The sequence below is a fragment of the Pseudophryne corroboree genome, chromosome 9, assembly GCF_028390025.1.
Source record: "Pseudophryne corroboree isolate aPseCor3 chromosome 9, aPseCor3.hap2, whole genome shotgun sequence".
NCBI classification, from domain to species: domain Eukaryota; kingdom Metazoa; phylum Chordata; class Amphibia; order Anura; family Myobatrachidae; genus Pseudophryne; species Pseudophryne corroboree.
Window position 1 is genome coordinate 220,333,396 of NC_086452.1, and position 25,310 is coordinate 220,358,705.

A 25,310-nucleotide genomic window follows, 5' to 3' on the forward strand; every position below is an offset into this window, starting at 1 on the left:
TTTCTCTCGAGGGATGTAGTGTTTTGCGACGTACAGCACACTTTTATCGTATATAGTAATAAGATGCGCCTGTATATATTAGAGTGGGCATTTTAAATATTTGTTAGAAAGCAATTTGGCATTTACAACTCATTGATAAATAGGGGCCTTCATGTTTTTTTTTTACATTACCCAGATACTAGCCCACTGCTTTTTGGACAAAGGAAGCCAGCCCCACTTCTGGCTGGACACAAACGGCAGGTTGATTACGGAAAAGGTCCCTTAGCCCACTTGGATCTAGCTTCAACCCAAACGGCAGCGCTGTACATATAATGCCCAATTGTACTTTGGACACAAGTACATTTTGATTAAAAGCGCCCAGACAGATATTGCCCCACTGGTCGGCTACACAAATGGCAGCTGCTGCCCCACTGGCCGGCTACACAGAAGGTCCAGTAGCACACAACAAGGAGCCGCGGACATACAGGGAGTACCCCAGCAACAGTGAGTGAGCGGAGCCCTTCCTTTTATACTGGGGGAGGAATCATTTTTCCTGTGCGACACCGTGACGCGGGCAGTGACGCAGACAATACGTCGCGATGCACTGACGTTTCTGTATGAAATAGGCAGCAGCGCAACGCGAGTTTTCCTGGAGCGTCGCAGTGTAGTGCCGGGCGGCAGGGGGCTTCTGCCGGGCGGACCGCCTAGGAATAAAGCTTGGGGTGAACACCGGTATGTGTCATCTCTTTTTCAATCATGGTATTCTATCAGCGTATTATAGTCACGGGCTAATTGTTCTTGTCTCTTGCAGAGCAGTGAGGTGCCTGAGGATTCAACGCAATGGAGGAGCAGTGTCAGGGACCGTCTGCCCCTCCGTTCCAGCCTCAGGTATGAAGTCATTGTAATTCCATGTACACAACAGCTGTGTATATATAACTTAACAGTAAAGGAAATGCAGTGCATCCTAGAGGTATAACTAGGAGAGTCAGGCACACATAGTACTCCTATTAGCAGCAGTCGTGGGACAGTGGGGAAAGTAGTACATACTGTACATAACACATGGGCAACACATTCAGAGAGGAAAGCAAAAGGCTAACACTGCCTCTCACTTCTGTGGGGGGAATTCAAGTGTTTTTCCAGTCGGTGCTGACGTTACAGTTAGGTGTTTTGTCACTTTGAAGGGCTGGTATCTACTGTAGTCTTAAAATAATTTACAGTTTTTTGAGAAAGTGCTGAGCTGAGGCAAGAAGTGAGTGGGGCTCAGAGTTGGCAGTGTGACTGTAGTAAGTTTGTCTTTTCCTGTGTGAGGTGTAGCTGGGAGTAGGTTAGGGTCTAGTACCAAGGTTGTTTTTCACAGAGCATCTGAAGAGTAAAAAGCAGAGGGAATGTCTGAACTTGGTAGGGGAATTATTTTGAAAGCTACAGTAGCAGCACATAAAGTAAAATATTGTTGCTGTGAATGGGAGGTGGTTATTATACAGATAGACCTACTGTAAGGGCCGAGAGGGACAGGGTAGTTGGAGTGAGTGCTTGTGGAGTGATTCAGTTGTTTTAGCACACCATATTGCCTGTCACTTTAGATGAGAAGATATAAAATTATCATTCCGGCACCGAGCACCCATTCCTTTTTCGTGCTGGTCGCTCCAAAATAAACTGGGTTTAGCAGCTTAACTGGTCTAAACTATTGGATGCAACAGGAAAAATGTGCGAATGCTGGACTTATAATGGGCATCCGAATGGCGCAACAATTGAATTGATGCATCAGGCGCAGGGTGTCCAAACAACAATTGAATTCCTTTCTTGGAATTCAACATTTACAGATTTGAGACAAGATAAATATTAACCGTTTTTCCATGGAATCACATGGGTGATAAAAAGCCATCAGCTATGGAGACTGAGGAAATTGTCCTGTTGTCATTGGTGTGTGATGTTTTGATGGGAAGATGAACTCTGTTTTTGAACATGTAGAGCAGTGTTTTTCAACCACTGTGCCGTGGCATACTAGTGTGCCCTGAGCAGTCTCCAGGTGTGCCGCCATAGAAGTAGAGCCAGGCCAGTCAGTGTTTTGCCGCTACTGAGGTCCTGGAACAATCAGTACTGGTGGGTTTAGTGGTTCCAGAGCCAGTTCTAATTTTGGGCCCGGGTAGTGTTGGGCTCTTCTGGCTTTCTCAGATGTGGCTCAGGCGTTACCTATGGAGAAGCTGCGACATGACATCCTAGGACACGCAACTGCACCATGCATCACCATTATATTTGAGTGTGCTTTGGTAATATTTAAATCTTGTTCAGTGTGCCGCGAGTTGTAAAAGGTTGAAAATCTCTGATGTAGAGCATTAGCTAGCATTGTGACAGCCATGTGGAAATAGAAACAAATGCTAACGCAAGACTAATGACGGAGTGATGTCCTTGCTGGAGGCCGAATGAGCTAATTTGTTTTCCAAAAAATGAGGTTTGCTGTGAGAAGGGTGAAGGTAAAAAACGAACCCTTGTGCGACTAGATAGTGGGAGTGAAGGGAAAGGTGCTAGAGATGTTGAGCTGCTTGGTAGTTTAGATAGAAAGTTTTCTCCTTGTTCACTATTATGCAGGTCAGTGGAATGAAGATTATGCAGGAGAGAAATGGTGTTGAAAAGTGACTTAAGGCCCATACACACTGGGCGATATTGAGCTGAAAGCAGCTCACTTTTGGGGTGTTGAGCTGCTTTCAGCTCAAAACCACCCAGTGTGTATGCACAAGCTATGAGCGCTGATGCGCGCTCCCGCTTCATTGCTGGCGGCCGCCGGTATTACCAGTAGATGAATGGCGGGAAAGCCGTTCACCCCCGCTGACATCGCTGGGCAGGGGGGAAAAGCACTCGGCGTATATGCACTGAGCGCTTTTCAGCCCAGCGATGTCCGTGAACATCGCTGTGCATACACGCTGGGCAAAAATGCCCAGTGTGTATGGACCTTGAGAGATCCAGGTAAAGTAGTATGGAGAAATTAAAATAAGATTTTTCTGTAAGTAGTGTAGGTCATTGATCACTTTCATGAGGAAAGACTCAGTGCAGTGTTGAGGACAAAAGCCTCATTGCAGAGAGTTGAGCAAGAACACAAACTGTTTGAGTAATTTGTAGGTAAAGTGAGGAGAGAAATATTGCAGTATTTGGAGAGATTGATTCAAGAGTTGCTTGTTTGGCAAATACTTATTCTTTAAAAAAAAAATATTTGAAAATCCCAGAGAAGAGCTATAGGATGAAGATGTGAGCCCAGGGATCTGACCAGTTACATAGTAGACTTGTCTTTGAGGAAGAAAAAGGGAGGTAGTGTAAGTAGAGAGAAATGTTAAATGTGGCTAGAAGGCTGGATGGATGTTAAAGAAACAAAACGGGTTTTCAGAGACAGTCTGGTTTCTGATGCTACTTTGCGTATTGCTGGTGTGCATATACTGTACTGTTGTAGAGAGGCAGCCAGCTAAGAGCAGGGCACAATAGTTCTAATATATGAAGTACTAGCTGAATACCTGTGCTTCACTACAGAATTTTTAAGTTTAATCACAAAGATGAAAAGCGCTGGTACTTAAGCACATTTAATACTGCTATTACAATAGGCTCACTTGTGGTAGGATGTTGTTGAGAATTGGTAGCATCAAAGTGCCCTTCTATGAAAACGCCCGAGAACACACCAAAACAATAAACTGAATTTATTGTACGGGAATCTAGTCTCTGTGTCTTATTTTCTGGACAATGGGATATACCTAAAGTTAACTGGTTAGTTTATCACAGAAGATCAGTAAATAGACTTACAACAGGACATGTTCCGCTTGCCGCTGCCAATCTTTGTCAGGCCGCACCTCTGGGTGGGCCTTCCCCGTATTGATGCTGTCAGAAGGCTGGCACCGAGGAGAATAATCCACCTCCTCCTCTGCCTCGTCCCGCTTCTGATGCTGCCTTGCTCAGTGCTGTAAATGCAGAGATAACAGTCCAAGCTCCACCCATTGTTTGTTAAATATGTAAGGTTTGCAGGGATAGGCTGACTCTATTCCAAAGGGCCCTAGGTCTTTTTGCTTGGCTTCTCGCTCTCCTTAGGGCTCCTCCTTTGAGGTCTAAAGCAGTGGCGGAACTACCGCCAGTGCAAGCTGTGCCTTGCACTGGGGCCCGCCACTGTCAAGGGGCCCAAAGCCAGCGCGGCATGTAAGGAGTCAAACTGACTCATTACATGCCGCTGTGGGCCACCGCTGCCCGCCGAGGAGAGGAGCACAGCGGCCACGGGGAAGGGGAGGGGGGGGGGCTGAGAAGGTAGCTGCAGCAGCGCAGTGTAATTGGTGTAGGCGTGGCTGCTGCTGTCCCTCTCATTCTCCATAGGCTGTCCTCCGCCGCTGTAAATGCTGGGATGCTCTTCCTCATCACAGTGGCGGAGAACAGCCTATGGAGAAGGAGAGGGACAGCTGCAGCAGCGCCAACACCAATTACATTGCGCTGCTGTGGCTCCCTCCTCCACCTCCCTCCTCCTTTTTCTTCCCTGCCCGGGATCTGCCAGCACAGAGGAGCCTGACTGCCAGCGGAGAAAGTAAGTATAATCTATTCTTTCTATATATGTATCTATCTATTCTGTCTGTCTGCCGTAATGTGTAAAAAGGGGACGCTGTCTGCCGTAATGTGTAAAAAGGGGACGCTGTCTGCCGTAATGTGTAAAAAGGGGACGCTGTCTGCCGTAATGTGTAAAAAGGGGACGCTGTCTGCCGTAATGTGTAAAAAAGGGACGCTGTCTGTCGTAATGTGTAAAAATCAGGACGCTGTCTGCTGTAATGTGTAAAAGGGGACGCTGTCTGCCATAATGTGTAAAAAGGGGACGCTGTCTGCCGTAATGTGTAAAAAAAGGGATGCTGTCTATCGTAATGTGTAAAAAGAGGGATGCTGTCTGCTGTAATGTGTAAAAATGGGGACGCTGTCTGCCGTAATGTGTAAAAAGGGGGACTGTGTCTGCCTTAATGTGTAAAATAGGGGACTGTCTGCCATAATGTGTAAAAGGTGGACGCTGTCTGCCATAATGTGTAAATAGGGGAATCTGTCCACCATAAGGTGTAAAAGGGGCTCTACCTGGTGTAGCGGCGCTACTGTGTGGCGTAATTTGAATAATGTAGACTACTGTGCACCGTTATATGAATTGGTATTATTTTGTGGCCCACACCGCTTCCCCACAAAGCCACGCCCCTATATTTTTTGCGCACGCCTACAACGCGCACTGCTCCTGTTTTACATAGAGGGGGGCTCTGATGCCGTTTCTTGCACACAGCGCTAAAATGTCTAGTTATGGCACTGTTGCTAGGTATCCATTTCCCTGGCCCTGAGCAGGCCCCCCTCACCAGATCCTCTCCAGGGGTGGACTTGGATGAAATGAGGGGGCCCAAAGCATTTTGTCGCACCTGGGCCCACCGCTCGCTAGTTCCGCCACTGGTCTAAAGGTAAAGATTTTTGCACAACACTTCAGGTCACTGGGAGAGCTGTCGGTACCCTTTACACTGCAGATAAGCAGTTGCTGACTATCAAGCTTTCCTTTAATGCATTTGAGCCAAAATATCTGTCTCCTTTCCTCCTACTGCCCTTTGAGAGGTTCGGCAATGTTTAGCTCAAGTGACAGGCTAATCTCTGATAATTGAGACACTATCCTCTCCTGACTGGAAATAGGTTGGTTAAGTACTTATATCTGGGGAAAAAATAAATAAATAAATATATATTATAATGTAGTGTATATGTAACTAGTGCTGCGCTAAATCAACTCTAATGTTATAAAGTTTGGCTACAATTACTGTAGCCAGTTGCTTTTTGTTTGATTGTCAACAGCAACCCCGCAGATTGGTCCTCTGCCTGAAAGGGCCTTTTGAGTAGATATAGAGAAATTGTATCTTTTTGAAAGTTTGTGTATATTGACACCATTCATAGAACATCAAAACATATATCTACGGTACAGAGATTGGTCTATTTGTTATAACCTATTGTACATTGAATACAACCACAGTACTTAATCTTCAAAGTATATATAATTTATTAGAACACTTTCTAAAACTATTTAAAATAAATTAATAGAACAGTAGTTAAAATACATAGGTACACTTATATTTCTTTTACATCCTAGAGATACTGGGGTCCACATTAGTACCATGGGGTATAGACGGGTCCACTAGGAGCCATGGGCACTTTTAAGAGTTTGAGAGTGTTCACTGGCTCCTCCCTCTATGCCCCTCCTACCAGACTCGGTTTAAGAAATGTGCCCGGAGGAGCCGGTCATGCTTGGGAAGCTCCTGAAGAGTGTTCTGCATTTATTTTCTATGTTATTTTCAGGCAGGGCTGGTTGGCACCAGACTGCCTGCTTCGTGGAACTTAGGGGGGGCGGGCTAACCTCCCTAAGGTTAATGGTCCCGTTCCCTGCTGACAGGGCAATGAGCTCCTGAGGGTCTTATTTGCAAGCCCCACCACGGCGAGCGTACAGACCCGCAGCACGCCGCCACCCATAGCAGAGGCAGAAGACTGAAGAGTGGTGAGTAGGTGGCCGACGTCCTGGTTAGCAGGTCGCTGGCGGAAATGGCGGCATCAGGGTAGGAGTGCAGTGCTGCATGCACGCTGCGCTCCAGGATTCAGGGGCACTGTGTGACTGCTGTGAGGGGCGGCTGGAGCCAATATTATTACCCACTACTGGCATATATTACAGGGGTTTTAACCCACTGTAACCCTTATTCTGTCACCTCAGCCAGTATAAAAAGCGGGAAGGCCACGCACCATTAAGGGGGCGGGGCCTTCACTATGAGCGGATCCAGCAGCTCACCAGCACCATTTTCCTTTCTGCAGCTTACAACAGGCAGCCTGACAGGAAAGTGCAGCTCCTCCACACGGACTCCAGAGCACCTCAGCGGTACCAGGGGGTCATAGTAAAGGGGGGAAGGAGCAATAATCTGGTGTACTGAACCCTATTAAGGGTACTCTGTTTGCGACCCAGCTAAGTCTATACTTTAGCTACAGGGGCGCTGTGTGGCTGGCTCCAATACTGTGTCTCCCTAGAAGGGCTCTGTGTGGGTTAACTGTGCTATTAACATTCCCCTGTGTGTGTGTGTGTGTTCTTTTACATTATTATGTCAAAGGAGTGTGTATTATGCACAGCAGAGTGCTTTTCTCAATCAGGGGGATCATTATCGTGTACTCGGGATAGTACACGTTCTCAGGCTAGTGGATCTGAATCTATATGGTTAGATTCATTAAAGGGGATGATTTCAAATATTTCAATCAAATTGTCCCAAAATGAAAAGGAGACGCAATATTTAAGGCAATCTGTAGATGACCTGATGAATAGAGATACAGTGGTCATCCCGGTGTCTCATACCCCTGCTATTTGTCCACAGGAGCGTACTCTGGCCCAAATCATGCAGGCTGATACCGATGATGTATCAGACCCAGGGGAGGGGGAGGTGGACTTGACGGGGGTGGGGGGGATGCAGCTTTAGCACAGGGAATAAAGGCCCTGATTGAAGCTATGAGAAGTCTTACACATTCCTAACAAGGTGTCAGAGGATGAGGGGGAATCCTTTTTTTAATGTGAAAAAGAAATCTGCTGCTTTTCCTGCTTCTAAGGAATTTAATTCTCTTTGAAGCAACTTGGGTTAATCCTGACAGGAAGTTTAAGATTCCAAAAAGGTTAATTACATCCTTTCTGTTCCCTCAGGATGACAGGAAAAAATGGGAAAACCCACCGATACTGGACGCTTCGGTTTCCAGGCTGTTACGTAAGGTAGTTTTACCTGTTCCTGGGGCAGCTTCGTTGACGTATTCTGCAGACCACAAGATTGAGACCACTCAAGTCTCTGTACACAGCGGCGTGGGTGGCCCAAAGACTTACTATAGCTTGTACATGGATCACTAGGGCCATTGCAAAATGGTCTGGTAATCTAATTGGATTAGATTCCATATCCAGGGGGGAGATTATTTTACTCCCACAGCATATACAGGATTCTGTTAACTTTGTGGTGGAGGCTATAGAGGAGATTGCTCAACGCACGCACCACTGCCATGGCAGTATCAGCATGCAGGGGCTTGTGGCTACGCCAGTGGACTGCCGATTCCAGGAAATGCGTGGAAAGCCTACCTTTCACAGGTGAAGCAGTATACAAGAGAAGGACACTGCGTTTCTTTGAGGAAAGTATTGCAATACAGGTAAAGTGAATAAAATAATTTTATTTTTAAAACATTAAAAAGTTAAATTGATGAATTACTTCCTGTAAAGTAATTACAGTGCACAATTGGTTGAAGATTAAGGCAAGTATATCTAAAATAGGCAGCCAAAAAAATGTATAAATGAAATGAAAGATAAAAATGAATAGCATGAGGCAATGTATAGTCACCCCTTGATAATCTCTGCGGATTCTGTGTCCATTTTGGAGTGGTGAGTTTTAATGGATGTGTCCTGTTCCTTTAATTCCGACCTTAAGATGGAGCTTCAGTCCCGAACTTTGGATGATAGGTCCTAGCTGTTTGTTACTGTCCAGGCTCGAAAATTGGGGTCCTATAATTGCAGTTGGCACTGCTGAGGCAGCAGTAGTCCCCTGTGGCCCGATTTGCAGCTGGATTAATAATGGCCCAATTAGTTTCCATCGATGTTCAGCATCATGATCAGGTCTTTTTCAGGTCACAAATCCAGATGGGTAGAATATATAACAGAATCCAATTTGTATTCTGGGGTGTAGCTGGTTGACGTGTTTCGCTGGGAAGTGTGTGGGGGGGGGGGGGGGGGGTTCCCAGCTTTTTTTTTTTTATTCTTCCTTTTTATTTTTTTTAGATTGGAATTTATTCTGAACCTACCAAAATCTCACCTAAAACCAATGCAGAGACTTAATTTCTTGGGAATAATTCTGGACAGTCTCAAAGTGTTCCTTCCCTTGGAAAAGGCAATGGTAATCTAGTCGATAGTTAGGGCCGTCTTGAAGCCGACCCGGATCTCAGTACATCTCTGCCTACGACTTCTGGGGAAAATGGTGGCTTCTTACAAAGCAATTCAGTACAAAAGGTTTCATGCGAGGCACTTCCAACTGGATCTGTTGGACAAATGGTCCAGATTGCATCTTCACATGCACCAGAAGATTTGTCTGTCACCAAAAGCCAGGATCTCCCTCCTGTGGTGGCTACAAACTTCTCGCTTAGTCGAGGGTCGAAAGTTCGGGATTCAGAATTGGATTTTGCTAACCACAGATGCAAGCCTCAGAGGTTGGGGTGCAGTCATCCAGGAGGTACATTTTCAGGTAAGATGGTCAGGAGTTCATCCTTCCAATAAACATCCAACGCCTTTCTGCAGGCCTCATCTCTTCTTCAGAATCAAGCCATTCAGGTCCAGTCGAACAATGTGACGTAGGTAACATACATAAACCGTCGAAAAGCAGAGCCGGAATGTCAGAGGTGTCAGGAATTCTCTGGGCGGAAAACCTGCCGTGGCATTGTCGGTGATATTTTTAATCCCGGTGTAGACAACTGGAAAGCAGACTTCCTCAGCAGACACAACCTGCTCCCTGGGGAATGGGGCTTCCACCAGGTGGTGTTCCGGTGGTTAACGCGTCGGTGGGGGGTATCCACAAATTAACATGGTGACCTCTCGACTCAACAAGAAACTCGAGCGGTATTGTTCCAGGTCGAGGGACCCACAGGCAGTAGCTTAGACGCCTTGACAACTCCGTGGGTCTATTGGCTGGTTTACTTGTTTCCTCCCATTCCTCTGATCCCAAGAATTCTAAAAAGAATAAAAAGTTTCAAGCAATCCTCATTGCTCCAGACTGGCCACAGAGGGCTTGGTATGCGGATCTTCATCCCGACTATGATCAAAGCCAGAAAGGAGGTAACTTTTAAACATTACCATCGTATTTGGAAGAAATATGTCTCTTGGTGTGAGAGCAGACAATATTCTACGGTGGAATTTCATCTGGGACGTTTCCTGCTTTTTCTGCAGTCGGGAGTGGATGTGGGCCTACGCGTAGGCTCCATAAAAGTTCAGGTTATCGTCCCTGTCTATTTTCTTTCAGAAACAATTGTCTTCTCTCCCTGAACTCCAGACCTTGTTGAATGGCTTTCTGCACTTACAACCTCCCTTTATGCCTCCTACGGCACCTTGGGATCTCAATTTGTTACTGCAGTTCCTTCAATCAGACTTGTTTGAACCGTTACAGGAGGTAGACGTAAAGTGCCTTACGTGGAAGACCATCACACTGTTGGCCTTGGCTTCAGCAAGACGTGTTTAGGAGCATTGTGGGGGCATTGTCTTACAGGAGCCCCTACTTGATTTTCCATGAGGACAGAGCTGAACTCGACTCGTCAGCAATTTATTCCTAAGGTGGTGTCCGCGTTTCACATCAACCAACCTATTGTGGTTCCGGTTGTTACGGACGCTTCCGCAACTTCAAAGTCTTTGGCTGTTGTGTGGGCTTTGAATATCTACGTAAAGAGTACAGATCGTCACAGGAAATCGGACTCTCTGTTCGTTCTTTATGATCCCAATAAGATTGGGTGTCCTGCTTCTAACCAGTCAGTTGCACGCTGGATCAAGTTCACTATCCAGCATTCTTATTCTACGGCAGGTTTGCAGATTCCAAAATCTGTACAAGCCCACTCTACTAGGTCGGTGGGTTCCTCTTGGGTGGCTGGCCAGGGTGTCTTGGCTTTACAGCTCTGCTGAGCAGCTACTTGGTCGGGTTCAAACACATTTGCTAAGTTTTACAAGTTCTATACTTTGGCCTCTGAGGACTTCAGTTTGGTGAATTGGTTCTGCAGGAGCCTCGGCACTCTCCCACCCGGTTTGGGAGCTTTGTTACTTCCCCATGGTACTAAATGGATTCCCAGTATTCCATAGGACGTAAGAGAAAATAAGATTTTAATTACCTACTGATAAATTATTTTCTCGTAGTCCGTAGGGGATACTGGGCGCCCGCCCGGTGCTTCGTTCTTCCTGCTCTGTTTCTTGGGTAAGTAATGTTTGGTTCAGCTGTTGCTGTCCCTGTTTACAAGTTTGGTTAGCATGTCTTTCCTCTTGTTCTCGTTGTGCTGGTTCGTATTCTCACCACTTTCCTTTTCTATATCTTTCTCTCAAAGTATGTCCGTCTCCTCTGGCACAGTTTCCTAGACTGAGTCTGGTAGGAGGGGCATAGAGGGAGGAGCCAGCACGCGTAATCAAACTTCTATAGTGCCCATGGCTCAAAGTGGACCTGTCTATACCACATGGTACTAAATGGATTCCAAGTATCTCCTACGGACTACGAGAAAAGGATTTACCGGTAGGTAATTAAAATCCTATTTTTTTTTTTTTTTCACGTCACTATGGGGTATTGTGTGTAGAATTTGAGGGAAAAAATGTGTTTATTCCATTTTGGAATAAGGCTGTAACATAACAATGTGGAAAAAGTGAAGCGCTGTGAATACTTTCCAGATACACTGTTTATTTTTTAAATAGTATTCATATGTACGTATATCGTTACATGCACATGAAAAAAATATAATTCTCTTACTGCTTGTAACTGGGTGTGAGGCATGAAGGTTAAATTGTTACCATAAATCGGTATTCATCGGTAAAGGTTGGGTTTTTTTTTTTTTTTTTTTTTAATGATTTGTTAATCACCATAGTTATGAGGTAGCAGAGACACTCAGTTGTCAGTCTATTTCAACGCTACAACAATAGCAGAGGACATAAAAACATTTACATGCACAGGAGTGTTATCAAAGTGGACTGCGTTCTACCTGCTGGATGTGATTATGCATGTGTTTGTTTTTTTTAAATTAATTTTATTAAGTTGCTTGTGGTTTGCTTAAGTTAAGCGCCAACTGTAATTGCATTGTACGACCTCATAGATGCTTGTACATAGACGAAGATCTAAAACTAGGAACAACAGATTTTAATCAATACATATAAATACAGACATTAAATCAGATATCCCAAAAGCATGAATTATTATGCAAATATAGGTGAAATATATTATGACGCGACCGCATGTCACGTGGTGTGCAATCGCGGAACTTCCTAGGTTATGACGTGTCTGCGTGATGACATGTCGCGTGACGCGGTTGTCCATGCTCTGTTTTTAAACTGGGGGCACACCTCATGCGATCAGAGGGTGCAAATCTAGTACGATATACACCTTGTGTCCCCTACAAAGTTGCATTAGTAACCACTCCCTCCGTTACTATAGTGACTTGACTTGAAGAAGGGACAAGTAGGCTTTCCTAACAGTCCCTCTTAACGGACTAAAGACAATCAGCACAAGTATAAATATGGACCTTTTAATGTAAATCAATAAAATGTAATACATTTTTATATAAAGAGTACGTCCCTGTTCTCAGCTCATTTTTATCCCTCCTGGCAGTTACTCTGAAAAGAAGCCCCCACCCATTTGGATTTTAAAACCTATCAGTGCGACTTGGGGTTGTTTTGCCTAAGCTTTTGAAGGTCCGTTGTGTGCCCATTACCAATGGGTGTCCCGGTCCACTAGCATGAGCACTTAATTACTTGCTTCATTCTGTTTGAATCCTAAGACCTGTGATTTTACCAATATATTGGGCAGATATATAACTTAAGTCGGGATAGAGAGTCTCTGACCAGATACCTCCTTGAGAGAGTTCACGCTAAAATAGGGAACGCTACCTTCGGCAGGTTCCATGCGAGGACCTTTCAGTGGGATCTGTTGGACAAGTGGTCAGGATCGCATCTTCAGATGCATCGGCTGATCACCCTATCCCCCAGTGCCAGGGTGTCTCTTCTGTGGTGGCTGCAGAGTGCTCACCTTCTCGAGGGTCGCAGGTTCGGCATTCAGGACTGGGTCCTGGTGACCACGGATGCAAGCCTCCGAGGGTTGGGGGCAGTCACACAGGGAAGAAATTTCCAGGGTCTGTGGTCAAGTCAGGAGACTTGTCTGCACATCAATATCCTGGAACTAAGGGCCATATACAACGCCTTAAGTCAAGTGGAACCTCTGCTTCGCAACCATCCGGTGCTGATTCAGTCAGACAACATCACCGCAGTGGCTCATGTAAACCGCCAAGGCGGCACAAGGAGCAGGGTGGCGATGGCGGAAGCCACCAGAATTCTTCGCTGGGCGGAGAATCACGTGCAAGCACTGTCAGCAGTGTTCATTCCGAGAGTTGACAACTGGGAAGCAGACTTCCTCAGCAGGCACGACCTCCACCCGGGAGAGTGGGGACTTCATCAAGAAGTCTTCACACAGATTACAAATCGATGGGAACTGCCACAGGTGGACATGATGGCATCCCGCCTCAACAAAAAGCTACAAATGTATTGCGCCAGGTCAAGAGACCCTCAGGTGATAGCTGTGGACGCACTAGTGACACCGTTGGTGTTCCAGTCGGTTTATGTGTTTCCTCCTCTTCTTCTCATACCCAAGGTGCTGAGAATCGTAAGAAAAAGAGGAGTGAGAACAATACTCATTGTTCCGGATTGGCCAAGAAGGACTTGGTATCCGGAACTACAAGAAATGCTCACAGAGGACCCATGGCCTCTGCCTCTCAGACAGGATCTGTTGCAACAGGGGCCCTATCTGTTCCAAGACTTACCGCGGCTGCGTTTGACGGCATGGCGGTTGAACGCCGGATCCTAGCAGAATAAGGCATTCCGGATGAGGTTATTCTTACGCTAATAAAGGCTAGGAAGGACGTGACGGCTAAACATTATCACCGTATATGGCGAAAATATGTTGCTTGGTGTGAGGCCAGGAATGCCCCTACAGAGGAATTCCAGCTGGGCCGTTTCCTTCACTTCCTACAGTCTGGAGTGACTTTGGGCTTAAAATTGGGGTCCATTAAGGTCCAGATTTCAGCCCTATCCATTTTCTTTCAAAAGGAACTGGCTTCTCTTCCTGAAGTTCAGACGTTTGTAAAGGGAGTGCTGCATATTCAGCCCCCTTTTGTGCCACCAGTGGCACCTTGGGATCTTAACGTGGTGTTGAGTTTCCTGAAATCACACTAGTTTGAGCCACTTAAAACCGTGGAGTTAAAATATCTCACGTGGAAGGTGGTCATGCTGTTGGCCTTAGCTTCGGCTAGGCGTGTGTCAGAATTGGCGGCTTTGTCACATAAAAGCCCCTATCTGGTTTTCCATATGGACAGGGCAGAATTACGGACTCGTCCGCAATTTCTGCCAAAAGTGGTGTCCTCTTTTCATTTGAACCAACCTATTGTGGTGCCTGCGGCTACTCGTGACTTGGAGGATTCCAAGTTACTAGATGTAGTCAGGGCTTTGAAGGTTTATGTAGCCAGAACGGCTGGAGTCAGGAAAACTGATTCGCTGTTTATCCTGTATGCATCCAACAAGCTGGGTGCTCCTGCTTCTAAGCAAACTATTGCTCGCTGGATCTGCAACACGATTCAGCTGGCTCATTCTGCGGCTGGATTGCCGCCTCCAAAATCAGTAAAAGCCCATTCCACAAGGAAGGTGGGCTCTTCTCGGGCGGCTGCCCGAGGGGTCTCTACATTACAGCTTTGCCGAGCAGCTACTTGGTCGGGTTCAGACACTTTTGCAAAGTTCTACAAGTTTGATACCCTGGCTGAGGAGGACCTTGTGTTTGCTCATTCGGTGCTGCAGAGTCATCCGCACTCTCCCGCCCGTTTGGGAGCTTTGGTATAATCCCCATGGTCCTTACGGAGTCCCCAGCATCCACTAGGACGTTAGAGAAAATAAGATTTTACTTACCGGTAAATCTATTTCTCGTAGTCCGTAGTGGATGCTGGGCGCCCGTCCCAAGTGCGGACTTCTTCTGCAATACTTGTATATAGTTATTGCTTAAATAAGGGTTATGTTATGGTTGCATCAGGTTTATCTGGTGCTCTGTTCTTGTTCATACTGTTAACTGTGTAAGTTTATCACGAGTTATACGGTGTGGCTGGTATGAGTCTAACCCTGGATTCCAAAATCCTTTCCTTGTACTGTCAGCTCTTCCGGGCACAGTTTCCTTAACTGAGGTCTGGAGGAGGGACATAGAGGGAGGAGCCAGTGCACACGAGTATTCCTAATTCTTTCTTAAAGTGCCCTGTCTCCTGCGGAGCCAGTCTATTCCCCATGGTCCTTACGGAGTCCCCAGCATCCACTACGGACTACGAGAAATAGATTTACCGGTAAGTAAAATCTTATTATTAATCAGGAATTCGTAGTTTCCTTTTTTAATTTGCCAGAGGCTTTTGACTCGCAGACCTCTTTGTACTCCAGGGATGTTGATCGGGCCCTCCGAACTTAGTAAATAAGACCAAGGCCATTCGCGAAGCAACTCTACCAGGTGGCCACGTGGTGCTGGTTCCAGTGTGGCAGTCCTCGACCTCCTTCATGGGTAGGAGAGGAGAAACTTCTGCTGTTTGCAAAGTAGTTAACTATTTGATGGCCAGGACACCTTCTGCTCTACTATTCCAGTGGTTTCTGGCAAAAAAACGAAAACAAAGAACGTTGAAATGGATTATAGCTCATTGTTTCATATCATTAACTTATTTTCTGGTATTTATGGAGACATACTGCTGTTCAACAGGGGTTGCTCAACAAATGTATGGCCAATGTGTAATGTCAAGCATACTACTTAAATTAACGGGATGCGGTCAATATGCCGCCGGCCGGAATCCCGGCGGTCGAAATACCGACGCCGGAATCCCGACCGCCACGATCCCGACATATTCTCCCTCCGTGGGTGTCCACGACACCCATAGAGGGAGAATATAATAGTGTGCTGAGCGTAGCGTGGCGAGCGAAGCGAGCCCGCAAGGGGCTGCGTTCCGCTCGCCACCCCTGTCGGGATTGTGTGGTCGGGATTCCGGCGTCGGTATTTCGACCGCCGGGATTCCGTCCGGCGGCATTTAGTACTGATCCCAAATTAACGTGCCACTTACAATTAAATTGCAAGAACTTCGATTTTTTTTTCTTTCTTCTGTAACCGCTCTCAACCTCTTAATAACCACAAGTTCTCAAACTTGACAGTCTTTTTGGTACAAAGGGCTATATTACTGAGCTTCCACTGAAATCTCTTGGGCTGAATACAAAAAGAGATGAGCGTCGATAGTTAATGGAGTAGGAGAAGTTCAGGAAGCATTATATTGGAGTATCTAGAACCAGAAAACTCTACCCTTTTACCAGACGCATCACATTTTTGTGATGCATTCAGTATCTTAGTCGTTTGTTTGGCCGCACTGTATATAAAAAGAGAGAAATTAATTTGTTAAAATATTGACTAATAAACCACTGTCATGAACACTTAATATACGCTGATAAGTTTTATCGAACAGGTAGATATTCCTACACTGTCTTGGAGCTGCTCAATGAATAGTGAGCTGGTAACCTGTGGATCAAGACACCTCAGTTGCCAATGCTCCCTCTTCTGCTCCCCCCACCTTCTGGCCCAGCCTCTGGCTGTAACTGCTCCTCGTTCCGTCACTACAACCCCCGCTACACTTTGTTGTAACCACCTCCCTGCCCCACTGTCTCCCATCTTGCCAACTCATAAACACAGTTTGTTTTAGCTGGTTTCCAAAACCTATTCAAGTTACAATATAATATAGTCATATTTATTATTTCATATAATATTACACACTTAAAAACCATATTAATTATTTAAATATCAGCTTTAATTTGAGGGTATTGACATCCAGGATTTAGGAATTGCAGCGTTTTAATAATGTATGTAGCCCCACTTTTTAAATGAACAAAAACATTGGAAAATTGACTCAAAAGCTGTTTTGTGGACAATTTCTTCGTACGTATGTATGTATGTATGTGTGCTTTTCACGAGTATGCACGCTTCCGCGATTTGCCTATTCAATTGCATGTTTGCAAAAAAAAGGATTACCGTGAAAATTGTTGCAAAAGTGAAAAATGGGTAAATCTGCCGGCACTCCTCAAAAAAGCAAAAGGCTCCACCTAGGGGTAAATTTACGAAGGTGGGAGATTTTTAGAACTGGTGATGCTGCCCATGGCAACCAATCAGATTCTACTTACCATTTATCTAGCTGCTTTTAGCAGATAATAGATATAATCTGATTGGTTGCTATGGGCAACATCACCAGTTCTAAAAAATCTCCCACCTTAGTAGATTTACCCTCTAGTCTTTTTACAGCCAGGAAGCATCAATCAGTGATTGGCTGCAGCAGAGTGCGTCCATGGGGACCCACCCATTTTAGAAAAGGGAGTCCCCGGCCCTCAAAACGCAGTAAAATACGGGCTATGGCGCGTATTTGCACTACTTCAAATATTTTAAGTTCATTTAAAGATCATTACCATTTGGTGCTGCTCTCCTGGATGGATGCTGCTTCCGTATGGGTTGGAATTGGCTGAATGCTTCATTTGTTAGTTTTTAGTATTTTTATTTCAGAAAGGGTGTGTATTCTCCAAGATGTTTGGAACAACCTCCCTGCCGAGTTCCTTAAAAAAAAAAAACAAGTGTGTGCAAGTGTCCCCTCTGTCCCTGCTGTGGTGAATGAGCATCGCCACCATACAGCTGTCGAAATCGATAGCTGCAGGAGTTGGAACGGTCAGTAATGCTGACTGTTAATACATTGCCCAAGAATATTGGCCTGCTATCTTACAGATAGCAGCGCTGATATGCACAGGGCGCATAACACCCCTGTCACTGAGCCGGCACCACTGCCATCATACATGGGGGAGAAGCGGTATAGTGGACACAACGAGCGCTGATACTACTTCTCCCCCCATAATGACGGGTAATACATTTACCCCACTGGGTAAAGAGGCTCTTGCTTATGAGGTTTTATCTTTTAGCGGTTTATTGCTTTTAAACTTGAAATGAAATCTTAGGTTTGGAGTTGAATTATTTTAAATTTATATTGCGAAAACCGTTTTACAGTTAATGCATACATACGGTTATTGAGTAAAATGGCTTATAAAAGTCTTCCTTTCCTCTCTGCCTTGAACGTCATGCCTTAGGCCTTAGCTGTTAATGTGGGCTATTTTACGTGAACCTAATCTCTTATGAGCATTCAAAGCCAAACTGAAGCCTTTCAGACTTCCTATAGTTTGGTTTCATAGAAACCGGCACAGTGAGCATGCTCTTTCTTGTGAATGAGATGTTCATGATCTCATTAATACTCATAATTATTTAATACCTGCTGAGAAGATGGCTAACTTCATGCAGACACGTAAAAATAGGTGAATGTAGAGGACCCTACATGACTGGCACAGTAAATGTAATGTTTATTTATGATGGCTCTTTTTAGATATATGTTTTAACTGATTGCTATTCAGAGGTTGTTCATACTTTAATGACCAGTTTATATTTTGGTTATATTTATTTATTTTTGTATTAAGTGCAAACATTCCATGCAGCGCCGGGCCATTTATCAACGGGTAATAAAACTCGCTGTGGATGATAAAAACTTGTTGCACGTGATAAATGGTGCTCCAGCCAATCTGCTCTTAACTGTCATTTCTCTAACGTCCTAGTGGATGCTGGGGACTCCGAAAGGACCATGGGGAATAGCGGCTCCGCTGGAGACTGGGCACAAAAGTAAAAGCTTTAGGACTACCTGGTGTGCACTGGCTCCTCCCCTATGACCCTCCTCCAAGCCTCCGTTAGATTTTTGTGCCCGAACGAGAAGGGTGCAGTCTAGGTGGCTCTCCTGAGCTGCTTAGAAAAAAGTTTAGTTTTAGGTTTTTTATTTTCAGTGAGACCTGCTGGCAACAGGCTCACTGCATCGAGGGACTAAGGGGAGAAGAAGCGAACTCACCTGCGTGCAGAGTGGATTGGGCTTCTTAGGCTACTGGACATTAGCTCCAGAGGGACGATCACAGGCCCAGCCATGGATGGGTCCCAGAGCCGCGCCGCCGGCCCCCTTACAGAGCCAGAAGACTGAAGAGGTCCGGAAAATCGGCGGCAGAAGACGTCCTGTCTTCAATAAGGTAGCGCACAGCACCGCAGCTGTGCGCCATTGCTCTCAGCACACTTCACACTCCGGTCACTGAGGGTGCAGGGCGCTGGGGCGCCCTGAGACGCAATAAAAACACCTTTTTTGGCAAAAAATACATCACATATAGCTCCTGGGCTATATGGATGCATTTAACCCCTGCCAATTTTTCCATAAAAAAGCGGGAGAAAGGCCGCCGAGAAGGGGGCGGAGCCTATCTCCTCAGCACACTGGCGCCATTTTTTCCTCACAGCTCCGTTGGAGGAAGGCTCCCTGACTCTCCCCTGCAGTCCTGAACTACAGAAACAGGGTAAAACAAGAGAGGGGGGGCACTAATTTGGCAGATAAATATATACAGCAGCTATATCAGGGAAAAACACTTATATAAGGTTATCCCTATATATATATATATATATATATATATATATATATATATATATATATATATATATATATATATATATATATATATATATATATATATAATAGCGCTCTGGTGTGTGCTGGCAAACTCTCCCTCTGTCTCCCCAAAGGGCTAGTGGGGTCCTGTCCTCTGTCAGAGCATTCCCTGTGTGTGTGCTGTGTGTCGGTACGTTGTGTCGACATGTATGAGGAGGAAAATGGTGTGGAGGCGGAGCAATTGCCTGTGTTAGTGATGTCACCCCCTAGGGAGTCGACACCTGACTGGATGGTCTTATGGAAAGAATTGCGTGATAGTGTCAGCACTTTACAAAAGACTGTTGACGACATGAGACAGCCGGCAAATCAGTTAATACCTGTACAGGCGTCTCAAACACAGTCAGGGGCTCTAAAACGCCCGTTACCTCAGGTCGATACAGACACTGACACGGACACTGACTCCAGTGTCGACGGTGAGGAAACAAACGTATTTTCCAGTAGGGCCACACGTTACATGATCACGGCAATGAAGGAGGTTTTGAACATTTCTGATACTACAAGTACCACAAAAAAGGGTATTATGTGGGGTGTGAAAAAACTACCCGTAGTTTTTCCTGAATCAGATGAATTAAATGAGGTGTGATATGAAGTGTGGGTTTCCCCCGATAAATTGCTAATAATTTCTAAAAAATTATTGGCATTATACCCTTTCCCGCCAGAGGTTAGGGCACGTTGGGAAACACCCCCTAGGGTAGATAAGGCGCTCACACGTTTATCAAAACAAGTGGCGTTACCGTCTCCTGATACGGCCGCCCTCAAGGAACCAGCCGATAGGAAGCTGGAAAATATCCTAAAAAGTATATACACACATACTGGTATTATACTGCGACCAGCAATCGCCTCAGCCTGGATGTGCAGTGCTGGGGTGGCTTGGTCGGATTCCCTGACTGAAAATATTGATACCCTGGACAGGGACAATATATTATTGACTATAGAGCATTTAAAGGATGCATTTCTATATGTGCGAGATGCACAGAGGGATATTTGCACTCTGGCATCAAGAGTAAGTGCGATGTCCATTTCTGCCAGAAGAGGGTTATGGACGAGACAGTGGTCAGGTGATGCGGATTCCAAACGGCATATGAAAGTATTGCCGTATAAAGGGGAGGAGTTATTTGGGGTCGGTCTATCGGACCTGGTGGCAACGGCTGGGAAATCCACCTTTTTACCCCAGGTCACCTCTCAGCAGAAAAAGATACCGTCTTTTCAGGCTCAGTCCTTTCGTCCCCATAAGGGCAAGCGGGCAAAAGGCCACTCATATCTGCCCCGGGGCAGAGGAAGGGGAAAAAGACTGCAGCAGACAGCCTCTTCCCACGAACAGAAGCCCTCCCCCGCTTCTGCCAAGTCCTCAGCATGACGCTGGGGCCTTACAAGCGGACTCAGGCACGGTGGGGGCCCGTCTCAAGAATTTCAGCGCGCAGTGGGCTCACTCGCAAGTGGACCCCTGGATCCTGCAGGTAGTATCTCAGGGGTACAAATTGGAATTCGAGACGTCTCCCCCTCGCCGGTTCCTGAAGTCTGCTTTACCAACGTCTCCCCCCGACAGGGAGGCGGTATTGGGAATACAGCTTGTGAATGGCTTCCAGCAGGTGATAATCAAGGTACCCCTCCTACAACAGGGAAAGGGGTATTATTCCACGCTGTTTGTGGTACCGAAGCCGGACGGCTCGGTGAGACCCATTTTAAATCTGAAATCCTTGAACACTTACATAAAAAGGTTCAAGTTCAAGATGGAGTCACTCAGAGCAGAGATAGCGAACCTGGAAGAAGGGGACTATAGGGTGTCTCTGGACATCAAGGATGCTTACCTCCATGTCCCAATTTGCCCTTCTCACCAAGGGTACCTCAGGTTTGTGGTACAGAACTGTCACTATCAGTTTCAGACGCTGCCGTTTGGATTGTCCACGGCACCCCGGGTCTTTACCAAGGTAATGGCCGAAATTATGATTCTTCTTCGAAGAAAAGGCGTCTTAATTATCCCTTACTTGGACGATCTCCTGATAAGGGCAAGGTCCAGAGAACAGTTAGAGGTCGGAGTAGCACTATCTCAAGTAGTACTACGACAGCACGGATGGATTCTAAATATTCCAAAATCGCAGCTGATTCCGACGACACGTCTGCTGTTCCTAGGGATGATTCTGGACACAGTTCAGAAAAAGGTGTTTCTCCCGGAGGAGAAAGCCAGGGAGTTATCCGACCTAGTCAGGAACCTCCTAAGACCAGGCCAAGTGTCAGTGCATCAATGCACAAGGGTCCTGGGAAAGATGGTGGCTTCTTACGAAGCGATTCCATTCGGCAGATTCCACGCAAGAACTTTTCAGTGGGATCTGCTGGACAAATGGTCCGGATCGCATCTTCAAATGCATCAGCGGATAACCCTGTCTCCAAGGACAAGGGTGTCTCTCCTGTGGTGGTTACAGAGTGCTCATCTCCTAGAGGGCCGCAGATTCGGCATTCAGGATTGGGTCCTGGTGACCACGGATGCCAGCCTGAGAGGCTGGGGAGCAGTCACACAGGGAAAAAATTTCCAGGGCTTGTGGTCAAGCATGGAAACGTCACTTCACATAAATATCCTGGAACTAAGGGCCATTTACAATGCCCTAAGTCAGGCAAGGCCTCTGCTTCAGGGTCAGCCGGTGTTGATCCAGTCGGACAACATCACGGCAGTCGCCCACGTAAACAGACAGGGCGGCACAAGAAGCAGGAGGGCAATGACGGAAGTTGCAAGGATTCTTCGCTGGGCGGAAAATCATGTGATGGCACTGTCAGCAGTGTTCATTCCGGGAGTAGACAACTGGGAAGCAGACTTCCTCAGCAGACACGATCTTCACCCGGGGGAGTGGGGACTTCACCCAGAAGTCTTCCACATGATTGTGAACCGTTGGAAAAACCAAAGGTGGACATGATGGCGTCCCGCCTCAACAAAAAACTGGACAGATATTGCGCCAGGTCAAGGGACCCTCAGGCAATAGCTGTGGACGCTCTGGTAACACCGTGGGTGTACCAGTCAGTATATGTGTTCCCTCCTCTGCCTCTCATACCCAAGGTACTGAGAATCATAAGAAGGAGAGGTGTAAAGACTATACTCGTGGCTCCGGATTGGCCAAGAAGGACTTGGTACCCGGAAATTCAAGAGATGCTCACGGAAGACCCGTGGCCTCTACCTCTAAGAAAGGACCTGCTCCAGCAGGGACCATGTCTGTTCCAAGACTTACCGCGGCTGCGTTTGACGGCATGGCGGTTGAACGCGGGATCCTGAAGGAAAAAGGCATTCCGGATGAAGTTATCCCTACCCTGATCAAAGCCAGGAAGGATGTAACTGTGCAACATTATCACCGTATTTGGCGTAAATATGTTGCGTGGTGTGAGGCCAGGAAGGCCCCTACAGAGGAATTTCAACTGGGTCGATTCCTGCATTTCCTGCAAACAGGACTGTCTATGGGCCTCAAATTAGGGTCCATTAAGGTTCAAATTTCGGCCCTGTCAATATTCTTCCAAAAAGAACTAGCTTCAGTTCCTGAAGTTCAGACGTTTGTCAAGGGGGTACTGCATATACAGCCTCCTTTTGTGCCTCCAGTGGCACCTTGGGATCTCAATGTAGTTTTAGGATTCCTAAAATCACATTGGTTTGAACCACTCACCACTGTGGACTTAAAATATCTCACATGGAAAGTGGTAATGCTGTTGGCCCTAGCTCAGGGGTGGGCAATTATTTCAGCTGGGGGGCCGCTTAACACTTCCAGCGAATATTCGAGGGCCACACACAAAATACTCAAAAAGAGATCCCTTTCTACACATTACGGCAGACAGCGCCCCCGTTTATAAACATTACGGCAGACAGCGCCCCCGTTTATAAACATTACGGCAGACAGCGCCCCCGTTTATAAACATTACGGCAGACAGCGCCCCCGTTTATAAACATTACGGCAGACAGCGCCCCCGTTTTTACACATTACGGCAGACAGCGTCCCCGTTTTTACACATTACGGCAGACCGCGCCCCCGTTTTTACACATTACGGCAGACAGCGCCCCCGTTTTCTGGGAGAGGGGAGTGAGACAGCCCCACAACTGACCTCTTGTTGTTTATCCTGGCAATGCAATGTGCTTTTTTAATGCAATAGAGCTATCACTCATTTAATGCTGAGTATAAAGTGAAGGAATGATGTATTTATAACGCCCCCTTCTAGAATGGTTCCTGAATCCCTGGGACGTTATATACATTTCCCAAAGTAGAATAGAGATGTTTTTACTGCTTTATGTGGTTTTTAGCACTGAGCTGTTGAAGGCCGCAGTAGGATTCCCATTCTGCTTATATGTATATATGTGCAGACGTGTACATGTTTTAGTGGTCTATTTATCAATGATAAAACCTTAAATTCTGTCATTTTAAAAATGCCCTCCGGGAGACACACTGTAGGGAAGGTATGGGTGGGAAACGCATTGCATAATCACGCCCTCCTGCTGCTCAAATCGGATGCCGTTCACCGCTTCTCGCCCGCCCCTGTGCCTCCCAGCGCATGATAACAGAGGAAATCCCGGTCAGCTGACCCTGTGACGTGACCGGGATTTCCTCAGCGGCGCCGCGTCTGAGAGCAGTGCAATGACAAGCGGCATGTCGGGCCGCTTGTCATTGCACTCTGGTGGGGCACAGCGGGCCAGGCAGGATCGGTCCGCGGGCCGCATCCGGCCCGCGGGCCGCCTGTTGCCCACCCCTACCCTAGCTTCAGCCAGGCGTGTATCAGAATTGGCGGCTTTATCCTATAAAAGCCCTTACCTAATTTTTCATACGGACAGGGCAGAATTGAGGACTCGTCCTCAATTTCTCCCTAAGGTGGTTTCAGCATTTCACTTAAACCAGCCTATTGTGGTGCCTGCGGCTACTAGGGACTTGGAGGATTCCAAGTTGCTGGACGTAGTCAGGGCCCTGAAAATATGTTTCCAGGACGGCTGGAGTCAGAAAATCTGACTCGCTGTTTATCCTGTATGCACCCAACAAGCTGGGTGCCCCTGCTTCTAAGCAGACGATTGCTCGTTGGATTTGTAGTACAATTCAGCTTGCACATTCTGTGGCAGGCCTGCCACAGCCAAAATCTGTAAAAGCCCATTCCACACGGAAAGTGGGCTCATCTTGGGCGGCTGCCCGAGGGGTCTCGGCTTTACAACTTTGCCGAGCAGCTACTTGGTCAGGGGCAAATACGTTTGCAAAATTCTACAAATTTGATACCCTGGCTGAGGAGGACCTGGAGTTCTCTCATTCGGTGCTGCAGAGTCATCCGCACTCTCCCGCCCGTTTGGGAGCTTTGGTATAATCCCCATGGTCCTTTCGGAGTCCCCAGCATCCACTAGGACGTTAGAGAAAATAAGAATTTACTTACCGATTAATTCTATTTCTCATAGTCCGTAGTGGATGCTGGGCGCCCATCCCAAGTGCGGATTGTCTGCAATACTTGTACATAGTTATTATTACAAAAATCGGGTTATTATTGTTGTGAGCCATCTTTTCAGAGGCTCCTCTGTTATCATGCTGTTAACTGGGTTCAGATCACAGGTTGTACGGTGTGATTGGTGTGGCTGGTATGAGTCTTACCCGGGATTCAAAATCCTTCCTTATTGTGTACGCTCGTCCGGGCACAGTATCCTAACTGAGGCTTGGAGGAGGGTCATAGGGGGAGGAGCCAGTGCACACCAGGTAGTCCTAAAGCTTTTACTTTTGTGCCCAGTCTCCTGCGGAGCCGCTATTCCCCATGGTCCTTTCGGAGTCCCCAGCATCCACTACGGACTATGAGAAATAGAATTATCGGTAAGTAAATTCTTATTTTTTCAAACACATGACAGGAGCTGAGCACATGATATTTGGGAGCGGATTGGCTGGAGCACCATTTATCATGCGCATCAAGTTTTCGTCATCTTTATCGGCTTTATGTGGGCAAATAATGAACAAATAGTTGAAGCGGAATACTTTGTACCATAT

General features: G+C 46.4%; 1 protein-coding gene across 1 annotated transcript in view; it reads left to right on the forward strand.

Moving 5' to 3' along the window:
- Positions 1-525: 525 nt before the first annotated feature.
- NEK7 (NIMA related kinase 7) overlaps positions 526-25,310 on the forward strand; it is a 347,672-nt gene continuing 322,887 nt past the window's right edge. Inside the window, exons 1-2 of the mRNA XM_063940132.1 lie at positions 526-711; positions 791-867. Of these exons, the coding sequence (XP_063796202.1) occupies positions 820-867 (48 nt within the window). The 5' untranslated portion in view covers positions 526-711; positions 791-819. The remainder of the gene's footprint in view (positions 712-790; positions 868-25,310) is intronic.